At 40.3% G+C, this 19,498-nt stretch overlaps 1 protein-coding gene across 1 annotated transcript; it reads left to right on the top strand.

Annotated features, from left to right (window-relative positions):
- The first annotated feature begins 2,909 nt into the window (after positions 1-2,909).
- Positions 2,910-16,784, top strand: LOC307026985 (Golgi phosphoprotein 3-like). The gene is made up of 5 exons (XM_079695142.1): positions 2,910-3,325; positions 8,710-8,841; positions 10,853-10,967; positions 12,605-12,765; positions 14,462-16,784. Exons 1-5 carry the CDS (start codon positions 3,134-3,136, stop codon positions 14,723-14,725), a joined length of 864 nt encoding a protein of 287 aa, XP_079551268.1. The 5' UTR covers positions 2,910-3,133; the 3' UTR covers positions 14,726-16,784.
- The last annotated feature ends 2,714 nt before the right edge of the window (positions 16,785-19,498 follow it).

The following is a 19,498-nucleotide window of genomic DNA, read 5'->3' as shown; positions in this document are numbered from 1 at the left end:
TGTATCCATCATTTCCTGGTCTTCTCTAAAGAAGAGGGACCAATGGAAACGTTGTCATGTTGCCGTTGGTCACCATGGAAACATTCATTAGCTAACAATGACATTATTGTTCTATAATCTATGTTCTATATCTATGTAAAGGGAGGTCAGGTACTCTTTAAAACAGCTGCTAGTTATGGGTACTTTTTACTGAAGTACATTTCAAAGCCTCTTTACTTTGACTTGAGTAAAGAAGTTTAGTCAGTACTTCTACTTTCACCAGAGTATTTTTAAACACGAGTATCTGTACTTATACTTGAGGAAAGGATGTGTGGACTTTTGCCATCTCTGGATGTTTGCAGACTTTAATATGAAAGTTTCATGTGAACAAAGCAGGGAATCACTTGGAGGAGAAATACATTTGTTTAGCTGACCAGTGTTTGAGCTTTACTTCATTGTTTTATGCTACTTTCTACTTCTCCTTAACTTTGTCCCATCGGAATCAAATGCTGCTTTTACAAGGGAGAGCTGGCCAAGAGTAGCAGGAACACAGAGCTTCTTGTTAACATAATATCATGAGTGGCATTAAAATGATCAGATAACACATCATAACACAGACAGCCTAGACTCAATAGATTCCCAAATGGTTTTAAACTCAATCAGGGTCACCATGGTTTCATGTTTAAAGATCAGTTTAAAGGTGCCATGTCATGGCCATTTCTACTGATCATAACTCCATTGTTGAGGTCTACTAAAATAAATGTATAGTGTGCAATGTTCCAAACTCACATTGGTTTCTCATACAGCATCTCTGTATAGTATGTGTATTCACTCTCTATCCTACACGGCTTGTTGGAGCTCCTGCCCCCCCCCCCCCTGGAGCTGAGAAAAGATTGAGTGTGTGAGGAAGTCCGCGGATTGGTCCAAATGTAACGGCTCCGCGGACGTAACGTAAAGGCTCCACGCTATAGTACAGAAACGCAAGATTTGTAATGAAGCGTTTGTACAGCTACTGCTACTAAAGGAACATAAACATAGATCTCTCTAATCTGCTTTTTAGAAATACATCTTAAACCAATCATTTCTGTCTGAAGCTGGCATTTCATTTTAAATCCTTTATCTGCCATGTCGTGCATCCATACAGTCATGAGTTGAATTATAACGTCATTCGATTTTCAGTTTAGAGTTACTCTGGACATTAGGGATCATGTTTTATGATTTGTTGTTTTGCTTGTCTCAGGATAGTATGTTTTCAGGATTGGCACCAATATCTTGACTTCAGTAATGTTTGAAGCCATGCACTACAACACTGCTGCTCACCGCTACTCCAAGCATGAAACTACATTATTCGGATTTGCACGGCCTGTTAGCGCGGCCACTAGAGGCTACTGGGTTCTTTTCACATGTGTTACTAAAAGTCTGGAGCTACCAGCACAAAAACTGTATGTTATAATAATACAATAACTCTTAACACATATCATTTTAACACATACATCTGTTTAGAGTAGACATATTAGTCTATATTATCTTAATAACATGTACTTTATTCAACTGTAATAAATGTCATTTTACATTCACCTCGTTGATTTTGCACGTATAGTTAACTTTTTAATGCATTTTACAACTTTATTGTACATTTGAACCTATATTTGGAGGAGGATGAGATTTAGATTGCCAACATCTGCCTAGCAACTGTTCTACCTGCAGACTTTCTGACATGATAGCAGAAAAACACACAGGTGTAACTGATATCACTATAGCTCTACAATGCATTTCGCTGGTCCAGTTTCAGGCCCAGGTGTGTGCACGCTAGCTCGTCAATATGTATACCTGCAATTTCCTGCTATAGCAAAGCAAAAAGACCTCTCCTTCTCCCACCTCCTGTCCTGCCTGATCGAACAGTACCACTGATGAGATGGACGGGGAGTGAGGTTAAGTGGAGGACGTTTGGGACTATATTTTCTGCGTCATCGTCAACAATGGACCTCTGCCAATGATAAAGTGTTCCCATAATAACACTCAAGCCAACAGCGTGCAGACTGCAGAGAGAGATGCTCAACTAACATCGAGAGTTAGGAAATAACACAGGTACAATGTTTATATTAAGATTAAGGAGCTATAGAGTTTATTTTAAGCCAGTAATCAGGAAAATGTATAATCGTATTTACTCTAATTGGTTGCAATGTGCAGTCTCTGATCATATCTCAAATAAAAACAGATTATATGAGAGGTTGTTCTTGCAGAATCTTGTTTTTAGCATCCAGAAGCATTTGTTTCCTTCTTATATATTAATAATATATATATACAGTCTGACAGATTATTTAAGAAAGGTGTAATTCCTGCACGCAGACTGCCACCTGGTGTTGACAGGCTGTACTGCATTATGGTTTGTTCAAATAATATCAACTGTTACTGTCTTATATATTTTGTAGTTTTCCAATAATTAGTCCAAGAGTTTATCGTACTATATTTCTAAAAGGAAATTAAAATAAAGAAATGTTGTCTGTCTTGTTTACTTTTATTTTACCCTATCGACTTTTTTAAAGCGATTTTGTGATGTTTAAAGCCCTAAAACATTTCGAAATGGAAATGTTGATTTTAAGCATGTGCTGTAGGCTATATATCATCACTTTGTGACTTTGAACCGCATATGCATGCTTTGTATGTCTTGGTTTGTAGAATAACAACTGAGAAAATCAATAAATGATAAACTACAGCTGTCAATTAAATGTATGGAGTAAGAACTACAACAATGTCTTTCAAAAATGTAGTGGAGTAGAAATGGAGTAAAGTAAAAATAATCAGGTACCTCGACAAGTTAAGTAGGACTTGTGTTGTGAATTATACTTTACTGCTGCACCTAGGCAGCAGTTAAGATGTGTTCAGACCATACTGTATATTCAGACGTTTCAGCCCAGCAACGTGACGTCACTCCAGCCACTGCCACCCGGCGGCCGCCATGTTGGCTCCGGAAGTGGGCAGATCCGAAGCAGGAATCCGGAGCTGAGCTTCACGTCAAACGGCTGAGAGTTTTATCCGACCTGTGGGCCGTTTCCCCGGGTTCTCACCTCTAACACTCACCCTACATGCTGCGGGGCTCTCCGGTCGCTCCAGGTAGGCGCTTCTCTTCGGGATCTGCTCGAGTTTCACAGCCATGGCCTCTCTGAAGCAGAGGACCTCGGGCCTCGTCCAGCGGAAGAACGACAGGGAGTCCGGCGAGGAAGAGGACGAGGCTCGCCGCTGCGGGGAGGAGGACGACCAGGAGCAGGACGACAAGGGGGACTCTAAGGAGACCCGTCTGACCCTGATGGAGGAGGTGCTGCTGCTGGGCCTCAAGGATCAGGAGGTGAGGGTTTTAATCCCGTCAACAAGGCTAAGCTAAACTAAGCTAACTCACTGTTTACGTTGCAAACCGACCGTTGGAAGAGCGCCGACCGTTGAAGCCGATTTTTGAGAATCACCGTAGTGGTCAAACGGTAGCACTGCAGCTTCCAAAAGTCAGAGGTGGAAGAAGTACTCAGATGGTGTACTTGAGTAAAAGTAGAAGTACACAGATCTTGTACTTGAGTAAATGTAGAAGTACTCAGATCTTGTACTTAACTACAAGTAGAAGTACTCAGGTCTTGTACTTGAGTAAAAGTATAAGTACTCAGATATTATACTTGAGTAAAAGTAGAAGTACTCAGGTCTTATACTTGAGTAAAAGTAGAAGTACTCAGATATTATACTTGAGTAAAAGTAGAAGTACTCAGATATTATACTTGAGTACAAGTAGAAGTACTCAGGTCTTGTACTTGAGTAAAAGTAGAAGTACTCAGATCTTGTACTTGAGTAGAAGTACCAAAGTGTAGGAATACTCTGTTACAGTAAAAGTCCTGCATTCAAAATGTTCCTCGAGTAAAAGTAGAAAAGTATTCTCATCAAAATATAGTGAAAGTAGCGACAGTAAAAGTAGTCATTGTGCAGAATGGTCCATTTCAGAATAATATATATGATATGTTTTATAATGATTGATCATTAAAGTGTTCTCAAAGCTGGTAAAGGTGCAGCTAGTTTGAATGACTTTGTATACTGCAGGGTAGCTTGTGGATTTACTCCAGGTGGAACTAAAGTCTGATTTAACACCTGATTATATTTCACATCATTCATCCCATCTGTAAAGTAACTAAAGGTATTAAATACATGTAGTGGAGTAGAAGTACAACATTAACCTCTGAATTGTAGTGGAGTAGAAGTACACAGTAGCAAAAAGTCTCTCAAAAATATTACTGAAGGACAGTACTTGAGAACATCTACTTAGTTACTTTACACCACTGGTGAAAGTAAAAATACTTTAACTAAATGTATTTAAAGTAGCAAGAGTAAAAGTACCCATTATGCACCATGGCTGATATATAAAATGTCATGTGTTTAATATTTAAACACTAGCTGGTAACTATTAGTGTTAATACGTGTAGTGGAGTAAAAAGTACAATAAATGTTCCAATATGTAAGGGGGAAGAAGTATAAAGTAGCTCTAAATAGAAATACTCAAGTAAAGTGCAAGTATGAGTACTCCAAGTACTAAAGAAAATGTACTTCCCAAAAATACCATTTCCCCTTGACTTACATTGGGAATGAGATGTCTGTAAATCAGCGTATAATATTTTTTTAGCTAATAAACCACCCATCACTAACACTTTTATATTATATATTTATATTTCATATTATTTAAATCATTAGGGTTTTTAAAGGTTGTAAAAAGTTGCTAAAAACTGAATTCAGAGTTACTTTATCTCCCCATTCATTGGACTGGGCCGAGAGAGGCAGATCGGAGGCGGGGCTTAAGGGAAAACTCAACTGCGCATGCTCAGTAGGCATGATCCGGGTACTTTCTGGATCTACAGTCGCTTCATTTTGGGCTTCAGACGCCACTGAGCAGCTCTCATAGGAATGAACAGAGTGTCCACTTATCTTAGGTTTATTTACACAGTGGTTAGAAAGGTCGTTATTTAAGGGTTATTCAAAGGTTGCTTAATATTCGTTGAAGTGTCTTTTCCACAATGCATGTTTTGTAGTAACTCAGGTGTTGCTCGTAAACACACGGGCTCAGTGAAAGCGATTATCCCCCGTTAAATTAATTACCTCGTTAACTTTCTTCCAAACTGTAGTGGTGTACTTTGAGGTTACCTGGGCTACCATTTTTGAATCCTGACATGTCGCCAGAAGCCTCTTCGTGACACCTTTCCAACCTGGAAGTAGTCTTGAGTGCAAAAAAAAAAGAAGAAGTGTTGCAACCAACACGTCAGCTAAGTTAACAAACTGCACCTTCAGACTGAGAGCTGGGAATTACGAGGCTTTGAATGCATCCGGATGTAGATCCGCTCCTTGGGGAATCTGTATCTTTTTTTTTTACATGCAAAGCAGCTACAGTGTAGTTTTTGTATTTAAAATGTTAAGTGTTATGCTCTTTACTTAATATAAATAACCCAGTTGCAGGAACAACAACAAATATAAATATGTAGGGTATGTGGATATTTAGACGAAAGGAGGTAGCTTTATCTGCAACATTAGATGTACTTGATTTTCTTGTACTATTATTGCAGTAGCATGTCAACAGTAGCACATTTTATTATGAATGAAATACAATGTTAGATATCACTATAATAGACCGACCTACTACTAATGAAAGATAATTACAACGATTGAAAGGTTGTATTTGTCATGTGCACTTAAGCTACAGTGTAGTTATGGCAATACAAATCTTAAGTTATGCTCTTCCAATAACTTCAGATACCATATCATTAACATAAAAAGAAAAAGACATCAAATGAACCCCCAGTTTTCCAAATACTAAACTTTATTGCAATTTCATGGTGGTTGATTTGCATTTGTTTTTATTGACAGACAAAGACAAAAGCAGTGAAATAAACCACCTCCTCGTAGAGCATTAACTTTAAAGGGGACCTATCATGCAAAATGCACTTTTGTACATCTTTGATACATGAACATGTGTCCCCGGTGTTCCAGGGAACTCACCAAGTGTCAGAAAACACACCCCTCTCTATTTTCCTCCTTACCCAAATCTCTTAAAAAGGGGCTGCAACGGATCTGATACAGACTGATCCAGATTTGAACACTTCTATGACGTCACAGAAGTGGCGCTACGGCTATTGGTCAATTCTCCACCTACCGGGAATGAGAGGTTGGGCCACGGCCGGCCATTGCCGCTCGAAAGCGCTGGAGACGCTGTAGTACATATGCCAGGCCTGTAAGTGGCGCTGTCGTCTGCCACAAAAGCAGCGAAGAAGACTTGCCTTGCATGGTTGCCCTTCTGTTTATTCTCCGCTGTGGCTCTTTTTCTCCCTCCCCGAGGCAAGCGTTTGCGCCTCCTGCTTTAAAACAAATGAATAATGACTCTATATAATCATAAGTAAGGGATAATGTGCAGCGAAAAGGGGAAAAGAACAGCGACAGGCTGATCAGGAGCCCCACGCCAAGCGGAGGGATCTAGATCGGCATGAAGGCACATTATGCTATGTGCACATCATCCCGCTTATCACATGGCCACATTCTCAACAAAGTAACGACATGACTCCCAATATTAATTGAAATTCTTTTTTATGGATTTAGAAAATTATTTTATTGATTTAAAAAATAGTTGTATTTATTTAAATTGACATGCATCCGCTAAGAAAAAGAGTCTGAACTATTAGCAACGGCAGGAACTGCTTCGATAGCGTTTTTGAGGAGCTTTTTGATTACAGATTTGAAAACATAGTTGCTTGCTTTAAAAGTAGCACAATTCATTATGTCAAACCTTGGAGAGTATCTAGATATCCCTGCCCTAATGCCAAAGGAACTGCACACTGAATATGTGTCGCCGTTTGATGTCTATGTCTGGACCGCTGCGTAAAAAGGAGGGTTTCTTCCCCGTTACTTCTCTTCTTACTTCTATAAGAATAAAACACGGTGGAAGGAGATCTCTTTTTCTCCCCCTCCTCTCCCCGCTGCAGCCTAGCAGCTAATTCTCAAAGCACGCTCCCCTCTCCTGCAGGGGGGCGTGGTCAGCTGCAGCTCACAGAATCAGCACCCTGCAAAAACCGCGCTGGAAAGAGCAAAATGAGGCATGGCTCAAATACAGGATCGTTTTGGTATTTTGGAAAAAAAACTATATTTATATACTTTATATAGGTATGGCCCTACAATATATTGTTCAAATATAGCATGATAGGTCCACTTTAAACAAAGTATAAACCATAAAATAAGATAACGTTCACACTTAATAACAGCATAGATATATGACACTAACACCTGTGGGACAATTGGCAGCTCAACTCAGACGACTCCCTAGATAAATGTTCCGTGGAGTGAATTAGAGAGACACCTGTTCTGTTGCATTTTTCCCTTTGCGTTGAACCGGTTGAGTGTCCTGCAGCTTTTCATTATGATATCTAAGAGTCCTACAGCTGGAGGACAGGTGCTTCTGAGGAGCCTGGATGTTCTGGTTGGTCCTGCTTTAGAAGTCTGTGTGAGGAAAGGAGGCTGTAACACGTCCTCCTCTTCTCCGCTGACGTGTTGCCTACCCTCTGTTGCTGTTCCGGTTACATCGCGTTTCTGCAATTCTCTTTCAAAACAAGATAAGAAGTCTCCCTTTCTAATCCTTCCTTGTTCTTTTTAGGAATTCTGTTATGTAACTAAAGTTGCACCGCCTCGAATGCAACTCATGAGACATTTAATATCACATACTTTTGTGCCAATCAGATTTTAGTGCACAAGATGATGATGATGATGATGATGATAAAATGAAAAGATAGAGAAAAAAAAATGTAATCCAGATCTGTAAAGTAACTAAAGGTATTAAATACATGTAGTGGAGTAAAAGTACAACGTAGCATAACATGGAAATAGTCAACTAAAGTACAAGTACCTCAAAATTGTACTTAAGGATAGTACTTGAGTAAAAGTAGAAGTACTCAGATCTTGTTCTTGAGTAGAAGTACTCAGATCTTGTTCTTGAGTAGAAGTAGAAGTACTCAGATCTTGTTCTTGAGTAGAAGTACTCAGATCTTGTTCTTGAGTAGAAGTAGAAGTACTCAGATCTTGTACTTGAGTAAAAGTAGAAATACTCAGATCTTGTACTTGAGTAAAAGTAGAAGTACTCAGATCTTGTTCTTGAGTAAAAGTAGAAGTATTCAGATCTTGTACTTGAGTAAAAGTAGAAGTACTCAGATCTTGTACTTGAGTAAAAGTAGAAGTACTCAGATCTTGTACTTGAGTAAAAGTAGAAGTACTCAGATCTTGTACTTGAGTAAAAGTAGAAGTACTCAGATCTTGTACTTGAGTAAAAGCAGAAGTACTCAGATCTTGTACTTGAGTAAAAGTAGAAGTACTCAGATCTTGTACTTGAGTAAAAGTAGAAGTACTCAGATCTTGTACTCGAGTAAAAGTAGAAGTACTCAGATCTTGTACTTGAGTAAAAGTAGAAGTACTCAGATCTTGTACTTGAGTAAAAGTAGAAGTACTCAGATCTTGTACTTGAGTAAAAGTAGAAGTACTCAGATCTTGTTCTTTAGTAGAAGTAGAAGTACCAGAGTGTAAGAATACTCTGTTACAGCTAAACATATATAACAACATCAATTCTAAAAACACTTTGTGCAAAAAAACATCATATAATGCAGTCAAAATATTCAGATTGTTCTCAAACCCATCCTCATCTCTTCTCTGATTCCCCCCCCCACCCCCCCTCAGGGCTACACGTCCTTCTGGAACGACTGCATCTCCTCGGGGCTGCGGGGCTGTATGCTGGTGGAGCTCGCTCTCAGAGGGAGGCTCACTCTGGAGGCCTGTGGGGTGAGGAGGAGGAGCCTGCTGTCCAGGAAGGTGAGGAAGAGGAGGAGGAGGAAGATTTAGATTTTCTTTATATAGTTTTCCCAAATTGGGGAATCTTTTTGTGAAGACATGTACGCAGTTTTTATTCCTGCATTTTACTTCCACTATTTGATGTATTCTTTTTCATTTGATGTTTTCCCGCTAGGACTTTTTTCTTGCCAGTCAAGTGTCCGGAAATCATTTATTTTACCGGACAAATTCTAAACTTACCGGTCATGTTTCAATAACAGTCTTTTACAAACGCAACTATAATGTACTAGACCCTCCAGAAAAACGCGGGCTAAACTCCTTGATTATGCGATTAAACATGCGGGGTTTTTATGTGATTTTATGCTGTGAAATTGCGGGAAGTTGCGAAAAATAATAGATTTTTAAAAATGAAGAAAAAAAAATGTATTCTCTCTCACACACAACCTGCCACTAACGTTAAACCCCTTTCCTATTCAATTAAACACATTCAATGTTTATTTATTGTAAAAGCAATTGGGCTATTTTAATCACACTCTCTCTCTCTCACACACACACACACACACACACACACACACACACACACACACACACCCCCCCCCCCCCCCCCACCACACACACCGCCTCATTCTGTTTTCATTTACTCGTTCGTTATCTGCAGCTTCAATCCTGTAGGCTACTCACTTCGTTTCTTGTAGCCCTCGAAAGGGTTTTGGAGGTTGATGCCTCGGTGAACGGGAGTTGAATGGCTTTCTTGTCCGCAGCAGCAGAAAGCATTTTCGAATGTTTGAATGAATCAAAGTGGGTCGTCACCGTCGATTTTCTCTTATGCTCCAACACACAGTTGCACGGGGTGCAGAATAGTTTCCCCCCACTTTTTGCCCGGTCTTTAGTAGAAATGTTCGTCGGTAAATGAGATGGATTAGTGAGCTCCACACGTTCACTCTACGGTGGTGTTTACCTTCTGTGATGCGCGAGCTGATGACGTCGTGTCATCATCACTACTTCACGTCAAGATGAGTTAACTTTATTTTTTTTAACTTTGTGTGGAAAAATGTGGGGATTATGCGGCCTTTTAAAAATCTGCGCCATTTTGCTGACTATGCGGTAAATTCTGCGATTGCAGAATTGCGTTTTTCTGGAGGGTCTAATGTACACCTAGGTTGACGAAAGAATGACAACGACCTCATATCAGTTTGACTTTTTAATGAACAACAGAAACGATTAAGCAAAACAAACAGGAACGATTGAATAAAACCTCATTAGCCGCTAAAATATAGGGCTATTACAAAACACCTGTAACATCTGTAGCCCGTTTTAACAAAAGGCTACATGGCATCAAATTCACCCTGTCGGGCTTCCAGGTCACTTTTTACTTTCTCCTTATTTTCATTGTGGCAAAGTCCTCTGCTGCAGAGCTGAAATGAAACGTGTCCAAGGTGTCTTCGCAGCCCCTCTCTGCTTGACACGGGCAGAACACGGGCAATTTTAGCCAGTGTAGCTCAGTCAGGGTACGGCTCGGTGAACTCACAAATGAGCACTTTGCAAGCTGTCGCAAAAGTGAAACCCCCGTGGAGCCACTGCATCTCGTCGGGCGAGCTTCACATCAATGAGAATGGATGACTTTAAGACTTGAACATGGTCATTTTTGTCTTGTAACATTGTATACAAAATTTAAAAAAAAGTATTTATATAAAAATAAAAAATAAAAAAAAGATCCCGATCCCCGATTTTTTTCCTCCCGATTCCGATCTTTTGAAAATCACGTGATCGGCTCCGATCCCCGATCACGTGATCGGATCGGGACATCTCTACTTGTTGGCTCTTGTTATGTCATTATTTATATATATATGAGACATTTGATACTCTTCAGCTCCTGTAAGCAGCAGGATTAGTTTCCTCTAGAGATTAATCTTCTTATGGGGAAACTAATCCCTGCGTTGTATCAGAGTGTGTGTGGCTCCTCCTCACACAGGATGTGAGACGGTTGTTCCCCGTCATGCTGAATGAAACACTTCTCCTTCTGTTTGTGAAGGTGATCTGTAAGTCTGACGCGCCGACAGGAGACGTTCTGCTGGACGAGGCTCTGAAGCACATCAAGGACACGCAGCCTCCAGAGACCGTGCAGAGCTGGATAGAGCTGCTCAGCGGTGGGGAAACACCACTCTACCGTAGATGATAATCGTATTAACATGAAGACCCTCCTCAAAACCCACCTGTTCAGATCAGCCTCCTCGCTGTGGTGCTCCTATTGTGCCGTCTGAAACCTTTCCATAGAATATTTATGAATTGTAAGGTGTCCTTGGGTGCTTTGAAAGGTGCCTCTAACTATCATTTATTATTATTATATTAATATTGTATAGACATGTGGGTGACGTGTTTTCACGTCACCCACTCACGTAACATTTTAGAAACTTTTTTTTTTTTTGCTTTTTGGGGAATTTACAGAAGACAAGAAATTAAGAAAAAGAAGACGATGATATTTTATCAGTTTTTATTTAATGTTTATTTGGTAGAGATGAATAAAATAGACTTTAAATGCATTTATCCTATGCAATGTATCAGGATCAAATTACTGTATGTATAATCCAAATAAAATCACTATATATATGTAAAGCGCAAAAAAAGATTTCAAAAACGCAATTAAAATATTTGTTATAAGAAGTTCAAGTACAAATGTGCAATACAAATTAAATAAATAGAATACATGAATTAGAATATATATACACAGTGGTTTATGAGTATTAATAAGATATGTATGCAGTTTGAAAGGCAGGTTTGGCTGCTGATGGTGCCGTGTTCATTTCGTCAACGAGAACAATGACGAGATTTAAAAATATGCATAAATAAATAAATGTTAACTAATAAAATAAGATATAAATGAACCACAAAAATAAAACAAGTTAGCCTACATTTATTTGTTATTGGCTATGGTAGGTTATCGGTTATGTTCACATACTTATTTGATTATTAAAATGCAAACCGATCTTTTTCACATGGGTGTTTTAGAGTTGTACCCCCTAGATCAGTCTCTAGTAATTGGGCGCTCAAAGTGCACCAGATTGAAGCATTTTACTTTAAAATGTTAAAAAAAATCTTCCCGTGGGAGCTCCCCCGGACCCCACTAGAGGATGTGACGTCCACCCCCCAATGAAAACATGTTCATGCAATACTAAATACATTTGAAGCCTTTTTATATAAGCTGTCCACCATGTCAATACGTTTCTCTGTTTGTAGTGTATTGGTCTTTTGTAGAGGTTTTTCATTACCAGCTAAAATCTTGCCTAGGGCAGCAAACTGGTGAAAACCGGCCCTGGTGTCACCCCCACAGCACCCCCCATTTGAAACATGTTCCCACGGCTATGTACCCATCCCTAGACATTACACAAGTAAAGTGTTGAGAGTGAAATGTTGCTTTACGAATTTCAACACTTGATGCCGTCGCATTGATTCCAATTTCAGATACCTGTGTTTGCCTAACTGAATTGATTTAAAGACAGAAAACATTTTGACTCAAAGTTGACTAAAATGTAATGATTTTTCATCGACTAAAACTATGAAGGATAAAAAGGACTAAAATGTGAATAAAACTAATAACCATTTTCGTCTTAAGACTAAATCAAAAACAGCTGCCAAAATGAACACTGTAATGGTGTCTGTTATTGCCAGTATTTTAATAATAAACTAGAAGCAGCAGCATCATCAGTTTGAAACCAGCCACCGTGACATGTAGCGTGTTAGAAACGTGTGTTTTAAAGTCCTAACCTGGATGTTTTGCTGTCTCCAGGAGAGACCTGGAATCCCCTGAAGCTTCACTACCAGCTGAGGAACGTGCGGGAACGTCTGGCCAAAAACCTGGTGGAGAAGGGCGTCCTGACCACGGAGAAACAGAACTTCCTGCTGTTCGACATGACCACACACCCGCTCACCAACAACACCATCAAACAGGTAAACAAGTCCATTAAGCTTGAGATGTAATGCAAACAAATCAGCATACGTTCATGTTGTTTGAGACTCTTGACTGAGAAGTAAACACTTTATGACTAGGGAGGGGTATTCTTAAGGTTTTAACGGCACTACTACTTTTATCAATCCGGTCCTTTAACGGTACTCTCATCGGTTCTTTTGAGATAAAAAAAGGTAAATGAACTAAACAAATTGTAAATAATGTGAACTTACAGAACTGTAAAAAACAAACAAAGACAAGTATTTACTCTTACTGCATAAACACAGAGCAGCACAGGTGGGGCAGACAGGTATGCTGCAACAGGCCTGTGTGTGTGTGTGTGTGTGTGTGTGTGTGTGTGTGTGTGTGTGTGTGTGTGTGTGTGTGTGTGTGTGTGTGTGTGTGTGTGTGTGTGTGTGTGTGTGTGTGTGTGTGTGTGTGTGTGTGTGTGTGTGTGTGTGTGTGTGTGTGTGTGTGTGTGTGTGTGTGTGTGTGTGTGTGTGTGTGTGTGTGTGTGTGTGTGTGTACAGTCAGCTTTATGTTTGACCTGTGCAGTCCCAGCTCTACTGTTAAAGTCTGACTGAGACTAAAGTGCATGTTTGATCTAGCTGCTGAGGTCGCTAACGTTAGCATATAGTCGGCAGAGTGTAAGGGTAACTTAATACACAACTTTCAGCAGTAACAGGGTAATATAACATGTTACTTATAGCAGTGGGGAAATGAAAAAAGGATATTAACTTTAAGTATTATACTTAAGTTCTATTTTGACATTTTATGTTCGAATACTTTTACTCCACTATATTTCAGAGGCAACACACTTGAGGCTTTCTCCTTGTGTTTTATGTTTTAAAATGTTTTTACATCATGTATGAGGGTTTTCAGTCTGTGGCTATAAGTATGGTTTTATTGTCTGGTGCTTTTACGTTAGTTTCTTTTTGTCCTATCGGTTTTGTCTAAATGTATTTATGCTGCTTTTTTATATATGTATTGATGTACAGCACTTTGTTCAACTCTGTTGTTTTTAAATGTGGTGTATAAATAAAGTTGGATTGTTTCACCCAGCTGAACGCACAGCAGCTGAACCCAGGGTTCCTGCGGGGTCTTAAAAAGTCTAAAAAATATATATAAAAAAGGTCTTAAATATGATTTATAAGTTCCTAAAAATGATGGGATTGGAAAGGAAAGGTACTTCTGTGTTGAGATCGGGTCTAAATGTGTTTTGGGGGAAATGTCCGGGCTGCAAAGTAACCATTACGGTAAGAGCCTTTCAGTTCCCCCCCAACAATCTGTATTGAAATAAATCAACATGGAACCAGTGATCAATAACTTTGTTTCCCCCGGCCCCTTATCGGAGAACACCCAGCTAGTAACCTAGCAACCAACCAAGCAGAAACTCAGGTATCTTCGAATCTACTTACAAATAAATATGGGGAAGTTTAAGTTCAACCGTATTTGGTTGGAAAACTTCGAATTTAGTGCTTGGTTGAAACCAGTGGAGGGAACGTGTTTGAAGCCCGCCGCACCTTTCGCAAAAAAACGGTTACACTCGAAACTTTGGGGGTAAAGGCTTTACAATCTCACGGTCAGTTAAGTGGTCTTAAAAAGGTCTTAAAAGGTCTTACATTTGAGTTAGTGAAACCTGCTGGAACCATGTGATGCACACTGTGACGCTCATGTCGATGTTCTTTCCCCCCGCAGCGCCTCGTCAAGAAGGTCCAGGAGTCGGTTCTGGAGAAGTGGGTGAACGACCCCCATCGTATGGACAAGAGGGTCCTCTCTCTGATCCTCCTCGCCCACTCCTCAGACGTCCTGGAGAACGCCTTCGCCCCCCTGCAGGACGAGCAGTACGACCTGGGCATGAAGAGAGTCCACACCCTGCTGGAGCTGGAGCCCGAGAAGGAGAGCGCCAAACCCAACGTCAACGAACTCATGTGGGCCGTGGTGGCCGCCTTCACTAAATGAAAACGTGTGTTATTTAATCATCTGAAGGACTTCGGCTTTAATGAGACAATCTGTTTTGGGTTTTGGGGGGGGGGGGGAGCCAGTGTTTGTACATCTTATTCCCAGGATGGCGTTTCAGTGGCAGTCCGTATTAAAAATCTGATCGGTGGTGGTGGGCTTCACCGAGTAAGGGACCATTTCTAAATGATAAAACGACTGCTTTCACACAGTGCGAGACTGGACTCACACACCAACAAAGGTTAGATAACAGTCCTGGGGAGAAAGAAGACCAGGTCCGACACTAAGGAAACATCTCCACATTACTACAGGACCGGACCACATCCCGGTCCACTGCAAAGAGGTCTTTCTGCTCCTCACGCCCTTTGCACTCCATCCTTTCATTCCCACGTGTGTTGGGAGTTAGCAAACCAGAATGTTCTTCTCATTAAAATCCCTTTTTTCCCTCGGTTCCTCCTCAGAGCGTTTGTGAGGAGGAAGCGCAGGACATCCTCGTAGACCTAAATGAAGAAAACGTCTTTATTAGTTGCAATGGGTCCACCCTGTGTTTATTACAGAGTGAAACCAGTCTTCCATTTGTATTTATGTTGCTTGGAGTAGTCCGCCATTTATCCACTATTTTTGCACAGCGGGTAGGATCGTATTTATAAGGGGATTTTCTTGGGTCGAGCAGAAGAGATTTAAATAATCATGAGCCTTAGCAAACATGGTCAAAACAAATCTCACTTATTTTGTCTACAGCTATAACTTACAAATCATTCCACATATAGAAGCTTCTGTTGTTATTTGTATTGTTAAGTGTTGACGGTGAGTGTGAAAGGGTCGACTCACCCAAATTACTTTTTTTTTTTTTTTTTTGACAAATGCTCTCAGTTATACGGAAGACGTTTAAGGACACGCACATTTTGAGATTTTCAGAAAGAAATGGACATGTTTTTCTCCAAATTCTGAGTTTAAATTTGGAAATTCAGATTTTCTTTCTCTGCATTCTGACTTTTTTTTTAATCGAAATTCTGACTTTTTTTTCTCGATTTTCGCAGTTATACGTTAGAAAGTGGCTCTAATCCTACTCTGTACAATAGGGGTTTTTATTTGAGTTACTTTCATCTGAATACAAAGGGGGTAAATGGAATTTCCTTAAAAGATAATCAATAAAGATGCGCTGGAAGACTCCACCAACTTCTAGCTCGCCCTGCCCTGCTCCATAAGCCACTGTGAAGTCCTCGGGCAATTTCCAGTTCACGTCAGGATTATCCTTCTGATGTTTAAAGTGGTCCAGCATCATCTCCCGGACAGTTGTCGACACTTTCTCCCTTGAGTTGTCATTCCAGATGAGCTCAGGGTTCTCTGAAGCGACGTCTCTTCCAAGAGTTTCCTGCTAATCCAAAATCTTTACTGTAAACTGTTTTTCCTGGAAATATTTTGCACTAAAGATAACGTCCCTATTGAACCTCCCTCTGGGAATTCACTGGACACCAACAGGGGGAAGTGAGGCGATGCATTTTGTAAATTTGGGTAAACCGACCCGTCTTTCAAAGCTTCCCTCTTGCAATATGTTGTTCCTTTCAGTTTACATGTCAAAATTAGATATTATATTGTTTCATACATGCAGACAAAAGGAGGGTAACTTTGGCGCCTGAATAATCCTTCAAAACTAAAAAAAAATATAAATTAAAGCATACTGTTGTGTAGATGTAGGTAAACATCTATTTCGATATAAAATCCTCCATCGGGTCTGACGAGTGCGATCTTTGTATGATCCCCTTTTTGTTTTATGGCATACTTATTTTTCTGTTTTACTTTTGGGTTTTTTACTACCAACAAAATACCAGTAGGTGTGAGCAGCTGATTTTGAGCAGAGAGGATGCATGCTGTTGGTGGAGGTGGAGGGTACGTGTGGATGTAGCCACAGAGGAAAGGCTTGTATGTAATTATTAGTCATTTTATGTGTACGGTTTAATGAAACTCAATGAAAGGGATCGTCTCTCCTATCTCTATAATTCTGTATGCTTTTGTATTACCACACAAAATAAAGTAAGGATCCTTTAAGTGCCTGAATTTAGCACCGTGCCACTGTGGTTATTTTTGTTCCATACATATATTTATATTAAAATGCTAACAAATAGAAAACACATAGAGACCTGGCTAGCTGACCGGCTCTGTTGTGATTGGTCAATTGCTTAGAGATGTCCCGCCCCTTTTAGCCTTCAAAAGTGATGTCACTGTTTTCCTGAAGTAAACAGCGGAGTCCAAGCTGTTGTCTGTGTTGCCTAGCAGCCACAAACACGCTCAGACATTCCATTTGTGCCTATGACGTCATCGCATTCCGTCACATGTTGGCTTTCATCTTATTTCCTATAAACAGCTGGGCTGACGGACTCATTTCATTACCGATCCCAATCCTTACGTGACAGGAAGCAGGACATTAGCTCTCAGCGCGCCATTTTATTTATCATATTGGACACTCGGTGTTTAATAGAGACAACTTACTTTGTGCAGAAATATATTAGTTTTAAAAGTGAATAAATGTTTGCTATAGAAAGAGAAAGAGTGATGGCTGGAGAACAGAGTAGTGAAATGACTAGACAACGCAGGAACGCCTGTGAGATTGGGAGATTAAACAGGGAGTTAGAGACTTGTGATAAAGTCATGACATACTCCAAAACGCTTTATGTGAAATATAATGGAGACCTAAAGGCCCTTGATGTCGAGAAACTTTGCAAAAAAATTGAGGATATCCCTGAAGTCAGTCAGTCCCCCCAAACAGACATTACCGGTGTGATGGAAATAGCTCAGAAAAGGGAGGATAGGGCTGTCGTCCAGGCAGAAAACAAGCAAGATGATGACATGATGGAGAACTCTGAGAGATTCACTGAACTGCAGGGAAAATATGACGCCCTTCAGAAAACCAGTGAAATACACGAGGTGAAGAACCATTGTCTGCAGATAGACTTCAACACTTTCAGTGCAAAGTGCAAATTACTGAATCGTAAAATTGAGATAATTCAGGAAGACAAAGACAATCTGGAGACTCAGCACAACGGACTGACGGAGAACTTTAACTTAGTGCAGCACGAGAGCAGAGTTCTCCAACTGGAGAGAAATAGGCTAATTGAAGAAAACAGAACCATAATGGGAAATCAAGCCCCACTACTGGCGCAGAACACAAAACTAAAGGAGGATAAGGGTGTCTTACTGAGAAATGAAACCATTTACAAAGATGACATTGTTGTCTATGGGAGAAATCAAAACGTTCTGCAGGCAAACCTCGATAGGCACAAGCAGAATGTAAAAAGACTGGAGATGTATTCCTATGTGTTTTCTATGCAGAACGATCAATTGTTGGATAACGTTAAAACCCTCCAGGCTCAGAACACTTTTCTACTAGAGAACAGGACATTATTACCAAATAATAGCCATGGACTCCAGACCCAGAATGATGGACCTCAGGAGAACGTCAGAACCCCCTTTAGCAACACATCACATGATGTTCTCCAGGGTTACAATAACATGCATCAGAAGTATGACGACATAATCAGGGAGAACATTGAAATCCATAAGAACCAACGAGAGATGCATCTGGCAAATAACGTTGTACTGAAGGAGAACATTACAACATACCGGGCAGAAATCATTGGGAAACAAGAAAACATAAAAGTTCTCCAGACGCAGAACAATGGACTGCAAGAGGACATTAAAACAGTCTGGGAGCAGATCAATGGACTCGAGGAGAACGTTGGAACCCTCTGGGTGCAGAACAGTGGTCTCCAAGAGGACGATAAAACCCTTCGGGTTCAGAACAATGGACTCCAAGAGATCGTGAGAACACTCCAGGGGCAGAACGACGGTCTACAAGAAAGCATTTTAAAGCTTCGCGCAGAGAACAATGAACTCAAGGAGAACGTTCAAATCTCTAAGAAAGTTGAAGGGGTTCTCCAGACAGAGAAGGAGATTAAAGTCACTCTTCGGGAGCAGAGCAATAGGTACGAGGAGAACATTGAAACAGTCCACGTACAGAACGATAGACTTGAAGAGAACGCTCAAACACTCCAAGAGAACGTTGAAACACTCCAGGGGCAGAACAACGGACTCCAGGTTAGAGTACAAACAGTCGAGACGCAGAACAATGAACTCAATGAGATATTTAAAACCAACGCTAATGAACGTCCCGCGCATGCTAACGACATTCCCACTGAGGCTTCCGGCACACAGAAGAATTCTACATTCTGGAAAAATGTCAAGGGGCTCTTTGAGAGGAAAGACCAGTTCCCAATTGTCCCGGCGCATCATGTGTCGAACGATCAGCCGGAGAACATCGAGGAACAGCCCGGATGTTCTTCATGGATTCAGGCTTCTTGACGGACCAGAAAGGGAGTCCTTCCACTTGAAATGGGCGCAAATGTACCCTTTCTTTGTGGGATGAAAAAACTGAATTAATTTTTGATGTACGGTTATCGCCGGGCACTCCGGGTTCTTCCAGTTTTAATAACCTTTCTTAAATTGGTTATTCATTTAGAAAAACAAAAAATGTATTTCTTAATTTGTTATGTATGGTTATCTCCGGGCACTCCGGGTTCTTCCAGTTTTAGTAACCTTTCCTAAATTGGTTATTCATTTAGAAAAACAAACATTAATTTCTTGATTTGTTATCTAATCTTGGTTTTGTCTTGTTATCTCCGGGCGCTCTGGGTTCCTCCAGCTTTAAAGTTCTCCTATTATGCTACTTTTAGGCATATATTATAGGTCTCAGATATATCAAACACATGTCCATGAAGT

Source organism: Notothenia rossii (assembly GCF_949606895.1).
Source record: "Notothenia rossii genome assembly, contig: scaffold_209, whole genome shotgun sequence".
Lineage (NCBI taxonomy): Eukaryota > Metazoa > Chordata > Actinopteri > Perciformes > Nototheniidae > Notothenia > Notothenia rossii.
The sequence above is the reverse complement of the archived record's forward strand: the minus strand, read 5'-3'. Positions and strand labels throughout refer to the sequence as shown.

Excerpts from the sequence above, each read along its gene's own strand:
- LOC307026985 (XM_079695142.1), top strand. The coding sequence starts at position 3,134 with ATGGCCTCTCTGAAGCAGAGGACCTCGGGCCTCGTCCAGCGGAAGAAC. Across the intron at positions 8,842-10,852 it reads GGAGCCTGCTGTCCAGGAAG|GTGATCTGTAAGTCTGACGC; the intron begins GTGAGGAAGAGG and ends CTGTTTGTGAAG. Across the intron at positions 12,766-14,461 it reads CCAACAACACCATCAAACAG|CGCCTCGTCAAGAAGGTCCA; the intron begins GTAAACAAGTCC and ends TTCCCCCCGCAG.